We start from the raw sequence: 8,417 nt of genomic DNA, 5'->3' as shown, positions 1-8,417 counted from the left end.
GAATCAGAATTCAAGTACATTTACATTTACATTTAGTCATTTAGCAGACGCCCTTATCCAGAGCGACTTACAGTAAGTACAGGGACATTCCCCCTGAAGCAAGTAGTGTCTAGATTGCAGAAAATGAGCGACGGGTTTGTTAAATATGATATTATGTTTTTTACTTTGCTACATTCTTTCAAAGCCCATTGACAAATAATGCTTTTGCTATGGTGCACAGCTCGTTTCTGAAAACTGTATGCCTGTGCCTCATCCATTAATTTTATATAGCGGGAGAAGTTATCCCTTATTGACATATTCTGACGACAGTTATCAGGTCCAGATGTGTAAAAAAAAGTTTAGAAGAAAAGATTTACAAACTTTTTGGGGAAACCTTTTGAAACTGTTTTTTTTTTAACTTTCTTTCAAAAATATTTAATATACTGCATTCATATGTTCAAAAGTGCAATACTTATTCTTTTGGTCATTTTTTTTTTGTGAAGTGCCTTGCCCAAGGACACAACGTCATTTGACACGGCTGGGAATCGAACTGGTAACCTTAAGATTGCCCAAGGTGACTTGCCCAAGGACACAACGTCATTTAACACGGCCGGGAATCGAACTGGTAACCTTAAGATTACTAGCCCGACTCCCTCACTGCTCAGCAATCTGACTCTCCAAGTACTTTTGACAACCTAACTGTATTTACACAGCTTCACAACACAACTCCATGTAAGCCACATATAACTCCCTTTTGTTGTACACCCCATGTGAGGCATACAAGATTAATTCAAACTGTCAGTAATATAATATCTCAGGATGCCATTCACAGGGCTTTCATCCAACGTTTTCCCCATGTACCTGGGAGAGCTCTGTGATGAACATGCAAGGTGTGATTGGCATTGTGCCCCAGCTCTTCATCACTGTAGGCATCCTCAGCGCACAGGTGAACATGCAGGGTGTGAGTGGCATCGTGCCCCAGCGCTTCATCACCGTAGGCATCCTCAGCGCCCAGGTTCTGGGCATCAGAAACATCCTGGGAAACAGCACAGGTACAAACGTGCCTCGACCCCCGCAATCAGGCTTGTCTGTGCCTGAATGGCTGGTTGAGTCACATATTGTACAGTCCTATTGGTACTGCAGGTTGAGTCCAGTTATTGTACAGGACTGTAAATAATTATATATTCTATGTTATGTATTTGGGTGTGTCTGGGTGTGTGTGTGGGGGTATCTTTTCCCCCAGGCTGGCCTTTGATGCTGGGCCTGACAGGCATCCCTGCCCTGGTAGAGCTGCTGCTCCTGCCGTTCTTCCCTGAGAGCCCCAGGTACTTGTTCATCCAGAGGGGGGATGAGAGGACCGCCAAGAGAGGTGAGACTGATACACAGCAGGTCTCCCTTCTTAGGAAGCCAGGAAGGGAGAGAGGGTGTGTGTGAGAGAGAGATATTTTTGAACAACACTTAAAATGCTCTGCAGAAAGCAGCAACCTGCCAGCAATGGTTCCCATTGTTCAAATACTTTCTGAGACAGCCTTGAATATGGGCCAGCATATGTCAGAGGTCGATGTTGTGAGTATTTCCAGTATATAACCAAGGCACAGCCTAGTCATTGGCAAAGGGCCTGCATACTAACTAATTATTATACTTTATATAGGGATATTGGGAAATATCCCTATATAAAATGAATAAATGTAAATATGTTATGGAACATAAAAAAACGTTTTTCTTTTAAGATTGTAAATAAATATGTGAATTAGATAATAGATATCCATACAAACATTTGTTTCCTCAGATCTACTACTAGCAGATTGTATGGTATTGGCTGTATGGTATTGTATGGTATGATTGTATTGTATTTTCTCAACAGATGTCAAGTAAAATCACATCCAGTATGAAACTGGGGCTGGTAATGTTTTTATGACCATAACTGCGGTAAGTATCCCCTGTACTGTGCACACTATTTACCTGCATCAAAAGTCTCAAAAAGTCAGCACAGCTATACTTACTCTGGATTGCTGTTTTGAGATAACATTGAGGGACTCCCAGGACTTGGCCCCTAAAGTAGCTGTTTGGTCCTCAGGTGTTCATTGTGGAGGCTTCAGGGAGAAAGCTGCTCCTCCTCATTGGCTTCGGGATCTGATGTGGAGCCTGTGTTGTCCTGACCGTGGCTCTCAGACTCCAGGTACAGGTATACATCATCAAAAAAGAATAAATAATATACATAAAGTATACAAAGATGTAAAAAGCAAACTGCATATTATATAGCATATATATTATATACCTAATTTCCTGGCCCGACCCTTGCACTGCACATCCATACCTGACCCACCCTGTTAAATGCCCCATGTTCCAACACTAGTCAGCAGGGACTTGAACTCTTAAGAGCGTTGGTGTAGATCTCCTGTATGTTTTTCCTTTTCTGTATCGGAAAGTGGAAGTTGTTATGATCATGACACACTCACTGGCCATTGAACAACACCAGCTGCTCTGCTGTGTTGACAGGACAGTGTGGATTGGATTCCCCACATCAGCATAGCCTGTGTCATTTTGTACGTCATTGGACACGCCATTTGCCCAAGTAAGTAAGGCTCCTACAGGCTTGTATATTTATCATGATTGCAACTCGGACCTCGGTTTGTCATGTGTTGTTTGGATGTACTAATGCATGAGATTAGTTAAGTGATGATGTGTGTTTACTTCCTGAGAAGGCCAACTGCTGTGTCATAGCTTTACTCTGATGCAGTCTGCTGATGTCAGGGCCAGGAATTGTGGGGTTTGAGATTGACCACATGTGGTTTGCAGGTCCCATTCCAGTTGTGGTGACCACAGAGATGTTCAGGCAGTCCTCCAGGTCAGCTGCGTTCATGGTGGCAGGATCTGTACACTGGTTGTCCAACTTCACTGTAGGACTGGTGTTTCCTTTCATGGAGGTATATCTGTCTGTGTTCCCACAATATAAATAATAGTGCATGAATTTATCTAATGCACTTTTCCAAGGTAATGTAACAGTGGGGGTAGTGGTGGAAGGGGAGTGGAGTGGATTCAAATCTGCAACCAGCCAGTGAAAAGGCCTATGTTGTTCTGTGCTCATTTTTGTTTAGCCTTACGAAAAGAGACCTAAACAGTTAACATTTGGTCAAGACAAACAAATAAAGAAGATTAAACATATTTCTCATGTTTTCCCTCTTTTAACCTTGGTCCTGCAGAAAGGACTAGGACCATACAGTTTCCTAATCTTCTCTGTGATCTGCCTGGTTACCCTGATCTACACCTGGCTGGTGCTCCCACAGACTAAGAACAACACCTTCCTGGAGATTAGCCAAATGTTTGCCAAGAGAAACAAGGTAGAGATCAAGCTGGGCGATGAAAACAGTCCTACCAATGCGACAGGATGTCTGAAGGAAGTAGAGATTGGCTCTACCTTCTGAGAGAGATGTGGTGAGTATTGAATTGGAAAGGACAATAATCTACTTTCACCGTATTTGACTAAATAAGTTTAATAACTTTTTAAGCTTTGTCCCTTTTCCTCTGGAACCAGACACAGAACTTTGAACTTATTGACAGTATATCTCAGATGTAATAAAATAAATGAACAAGATGCATATCCAAGTATTTCAGAAGTTTATTGAGGATGAAAAGATATGTTTATAATAAAGGGCTGATACTGTTGAAAGCTCACTCCCTGTGTTACACTTCTATAATATACTTATGGTATTCATAACAAAAATTAACAAATGTCAGAGAGATTTGTGTTTGTAATGATCATCAAAGTGTTGATTTGATATTGCCTCCACCCATAACCACAACTCTCACAGCTCTGTGTTGTGTTAATAGTGCAAAGCTTGTGGATCTGGTGATGTGACTCAACACCATTATCTTGTGGTGTGAAGTTAGGTGCACCTGTGGTCGATCTGCAACTGCACCCCTCCATACAAGCTGAGCTGGGTCACTCCCCAGCTGAAGGCATTGCCCCTCATTGTGGAATTCCCACACAACATCTGCTCCTTTATCTCTGCCCGACTGAGCACATAGTCCCACACATTCACGTCCGTCATCTGTCCCACAAAGGCATCGGAGTCAGAAATGCCCAGGAAGCCATCTTGGTCCTTCCCCAGGATGAACACACCCCCGGGGCTTATCGTGTACCCTCCCCTCAGATACTGCTCCTCCCCTTCCAGTCCATTAATCCAGAGCTCTGCCCCTCCGGAGTGGGAGGACCAGGTGATGCAGTAGTTGGCCCAGTCTTGTGAATGGAAGCTGTGTGGCAGGTTGACAAACTCGTTGCCAATCCACAACCCAACCTCAAAACCCAAGGTTATAGTTAGCTCATTGTCATTGTTGTCACGGGAGTAGGAAAGGACGGTGTGCAAGCCACCGGGGTGTGTGCGGACATGCATGCATGCAGTGAAGGAGTTTAGGCTCATGGGATGCTTTAAGTGGGCCAAGGCATAGCTGGCAGTATTCCTTTCTGGGAAATGGAGCACTAGCGGAGACAGGGCCCGGGGTTCTAAAAACAGGCGACAAGGGTTAGGGACCTAAACTACTAACTAACTACAGCATTGCAGTATAAATAAAAACGGATAATATTATATATTTGAATGTTCTTCTAATAAATATATTTATTTCAATAAAAATCAAAGCAATACCTATCACTTATCCTACACCGTATACTCACCATTTTTGGAGGACCGTGTTTCCCCAACTAATTGTACAAGAGAAGACAAGTTAGCAAAAACAAATAGCATCTGATGTGCTGTATTTACATTTTAGTCATTTAGTCATTTGTATCTACCATATAAACAAGTTCAATCATGTCATGTTATTAAGGGGGTGAAAGTGTTCCACTTACTTGATTCCATGTGCCTTCCTAGTGAAGAGATGAGACCCTCAATCTTTAGGAGCTTTGACTCAATTTCTTCTTGACGACAGAAGGCTAAATTCAGAGGTAGAAACACAGTCTAAGATATACATGTCTATTTGAAGTCACATAGGACCCATGATAAGTCCGTTAACATCAAGGGCTAGATATATTTGCTTGTTAATTCATAGTAGGAATCTGTTGTAATTAGTTGAGTTACAAAGGGCAGATGCAGTGTGATTGAAGTGATAATAATACTGTATTATTATTATTATCAATCCCTTCCAGGTGTACATACTGCCTTTGCCCAGGCGAGGCAGGAAGGAGGATTCCACCACACGGTCATTGAGGGGCTGAGCCATGCGGTAGTCATTCCATATAGTCTTGTTCTCGTGGTCCATCAGAGTACTCTCCAACTTCCTGATCTAAAGAAAAAAAAAGCTAATATTTACTATATCTACTCCGTAATAGTTTTTTCTACATGAAATGATGTTGAGGCAGACATCTGCAATATTATTTTAGTTTTTTATTATTAATCTCTCTAAAATGAAGACTACATGTTTACCTGATTATGGGAGAGGGTGATGGGTGTGTCAAACACAGTCCATAGAATGCTTTCATCACAGGGGGGAGTGGTCAGTGAGCCCTGGTACCTGAAGTAATGGTTCAGGTTCTCAGGCAACATGGAGCGGACATTTATGGAAGATATATTCATGGCCTGCCCTGTAAGAGAAGTGTAGACAAATGAGAAATGTGGGATGAGAGAATCAATGTGTTCCAGGACACACGTGTTGTGTTATTAAGGTAAGAAAAGAAGACGTAGAATAAAACTAATCACCTGCATACTTGATCTTTGACAGATTGTTGATGAAATCAGTGTAATAAGTGTTCTCAAAATGTCCATCCTAGAAATATGTTAGCAAAATAGTTAAAATACTACATCAAACAGCTGAACTTAAAATTTTTGAACAGACGGCTGTGTTAGGAAAAGTTACAAAATAAGTTCAGATAGAACAACCTCCCAGATGGAAACTTAGCTGGCCCTGTTAGTTGTGAAGCAGCAACACACCAGCTTCTATCTGCGCCACATTAACACTGCTGGGATCCATTAACACTGCTGGGATCCATTAACACTGCTGGGATCCATGCCCCCTGGCTACTCTGCTACAGCAATGACCTCCCACAGCTGAAAGTGCCACAGACTGCCAATGGCCTTAAGGCATTCCTCTGTAACCAAAATCTCACTCAATGTGACTGCACGTATTGGGAAGTGCACTGGGTCATTTGCTAATTGGTCCAACACTTTGTATGTCATTTGCAGGTTCAAGTCATAGAGATTGACACATATTTTGGTCATAATCCATTATTTGATTGTCAATTTCTGCACTGACCTGAATTTCAGTAGTATCTGTATCTCACCTCATAGAAAAAAGCAAGAACTGCCAGTCCATCTGGTTTATCTATGGCCTCGTGGAAGCTCTTGTACTTCTCTGCATTGTAATGGACTATATGGAGCTGAAACCACAAAGCACACGTATAAGTGTTTATCTTCACCAGAAAAATTGGTAGTTTATCAATTCAAAAGTTTTTTCATATCTTTAATAGGTACTGTTTTCAAAAGCAGTTGTATAATTCCTTCTCATATGGAATTGTCTCCTGTTTTATGAGATGTAAGAACTAACCATACAATGCAAGAATAGTTACACAGAGACCTATAAAACGTTTGCTTCAATTTAGTTGGTTTTTAGTGTTGGGATGCCTACCTCTGCCATGTAGCGAATGCCGTCCAAAGTGTGTTCAGAACCACTGGCCTCCATGTCCCAGCCCCCCCAGTGCAGGTGCATCTGGACCGCTGTGTAGCGGTCTGGGAGACCCTTGGTGATCGCCATAGTAGAAGGCAGGCTGATTTGAACTGTCAAAAATATTCTAATTAAATGTATGTGACAGTCTATTTCAAGTGGTGGTTTAGACGATTGGTTTGATACTGGCTCCAGTAGGCTCTTTGTATTTTGTTTGATGAAAAGCTTAAAAGTAAACTTTTACAATGAGCTGATCACAATCACCATAAGATATAGATATGATTCTTTACCTGAGTGCCCATTGTTGGACATGAGAAATTTCCCTTTTTGCGCTTCATAACCACTGAGTTCCAGTTGCAGCAGACGTGGGTTGTACTGTACATTCCGCCGCTGAATGTCAATTGGAGATTGTTTTTGGCCACCGCAAGCAGGATACTCGTCCGCCCAGTGCACTTGGTCCAGTGCCCCTTCTTTAAACGGAATAACCCAGATAAACAAAGTTGAACAATCCAGACATACCACAAAACACACATCGAACGCATTATATTAGTATGTAGCGATAACTAAAAGTAAACAACTAAAAATAAACTTCAGTTCTTTGTGTACCTCCAAAGCACCTTGACGTGTCCCGTGGTTGGTAAAGATATTTGCATGCAGTCAACTTTTCACTCAACCCAGTATCTGGATGTCAGCCTTCACAGACATTGTGCGTAATTATTCCGATATAACCCCATGGGTTTGGCATATAGCCTACGCACTACTTGATATTACGTGTTTGACGTGCACTCTCTAGAGTCTAGACTGCTTCGTATTCATTTTTGTAGTTACAATTATTTGGTTTGAAATTCAGAGTAATGCATTCCCATTTTTTGACTGCAGATAGATTAGATTCAAAAGCATAAGTAAACCACATAAAATTTGTTTTAAATGTACCTGTATAAGTCCAATGTATTCCACTTACTCCAGCATAGACAGGACTGATGAGAAGGACATTGATAACAACTAAGAAACACTCCATTTCTGTGGAACACGTTTACGCACGACACATCTCAGAGAGGTTCACTCAACAACTGAAAGGAGGTGTTGGTACTATACAAGTCCTCCGGAACACGCCCTTGGCTAAATTCTTCCCGGTTACTCGATGAGTTACAGGTCCTCTATTTCAGTACTGATTGTATGAGCTTTTATCCCAAATAATATTACAGAAGAAAGGGCAGTGACTCATATTGAAGTCCCTAGGTTTGTAGAGCAAAATTTACTCAGTTAAATAGAAATTAACTCAAGGAACTAAAGAGTATAGAGTAAAATCGTGTCTTATTTCCTCTTGCCCAGATGTGTCTTCTTGTTTATATACAACATTTGTGGAAAATACAATCACTTTGCTTGTTTAGAGAAAGGAATAGCTCTGATCATCATAGGCTACTCAAAACCATCGAAGCATCAAACATGAATTTCTACATTTAAAATTAAATTAATTAAAACAATTCAAATTAAAATAACTAAATTAACAAATAATTGCATCTTCACCTCAAGCGTTTTAGGATAGGTTGAGGAGAGTATTATTCATAGCTCTGTACTGTGACATATTTTTTTGTATATATTTCCTTTACTATCAGTCTTACATTTCCTGCCATGCAGGAAATCCATGAAAATAATCTCTCATATGGAAACCTTCTTGCAAGTATGGTCAAGTCATCTGTCCCTAAATGTGCTAGAGGGGAAATTGGCTTGTAGGAAAGCACCAGATGTGTTCTTGATGATTAACACATGAGTGCATTAGAACA

At 41.1% G+C, this 8,417-nt stretch overlaps 1 protein-coding gene and 1 pseudogene across 1 annotated transcript; one reads left to right on the top strand and one right to left on the bottom strand.

Annotated features, from left to right (window-relative positions):
* The first annotated feature begins 798 nt into the window (after nucleotides 1–798).
* Nucleotides 799–3,404, top strand: LOC136945354 (solute carrier family 2, facilitated glucose transporter member 5-like; annotated as a pseudogene).
* Nucleotides 3,405–3,582: 178 nt separating this feature from the next.
* Nucleotides 3,583–7,697, bottom strand: LOC136945842 (carbonic anhydrase 6-like). Its single transcript, XM_067239921.1, has 10 exons — nucleotides 7,567–7,697; nucleotides 6,924–7,103; nucleotides 6,598–6,746; nucleotides 6,254–6,349; nucleotides 5,673–5,739; nucleotides 5,400–5,557; nucleotides 5,133–5,259; nucleotides 4,826–4,909; nucleotides 4,652–4,678; nucleotides 3,583–4,483 (listed from the first exon to the last, which is right to left on the bottom strand). The coding sequence occupies exons 1-10, from the start codon at nucleotides 7,649–7,651 to the stop codon at nucleotides 3,867–3,869; spliced, it is 1,590 nt and encodes a 529-aa protein (XP_067096022.1). The 5' UTR covers nucleotides 7,652–7,697; the 3' UTR covers nucleotides 3,583–3,866.
* Between the last annotated feature and the right edge of the window lie 720 nt (nucleotides 7,698–8,417).

Source organism: Osmerus mordax, chromosome 7 (genome assembly GCF_038355195.1).
Source record: "Osmerus mordax isolate fOsmMor3 chromosome 7, fOsmMor3.pri, whole genome shotgun sequence".
Taxonomy (NCBI): Eukaryota; Metazoa; Chordata; class Actinopteri; order Osmeriformes; family Osmeridae; genus Osmerus; species Osmerus mordax.
Note: the sequence above shows the minus strand (reverse complement) of the source record. Positions and strands in the feature narration are given on the sequence as shown.

Excerpts from the sequence above, each read along its gene's own strand:
- LOC136945842 (XM_067239921.1), bottom strand. The coding sequence starts at position 7,651 with ATGGAGTGTTTCTTAGTTGTTATCAATGTCCTTCTCATCAGTCCTGTC. Across the intron at positions 5,740-6,253 it reads TTCTTGCTTTTTTCTATGAG|GATGGACATTTTGAGAACAC; the intron begins GTGAGATACAGA and ends ACATATTTCTAG. Across the intron at positions 5,260-5,399 it reads TCACCCTCTCCCATAATCAG|ATCAGGAAGTTGGAGAGTAC; the intron begins GTAAACATGTAG and ends TTTTTTCTTTAG.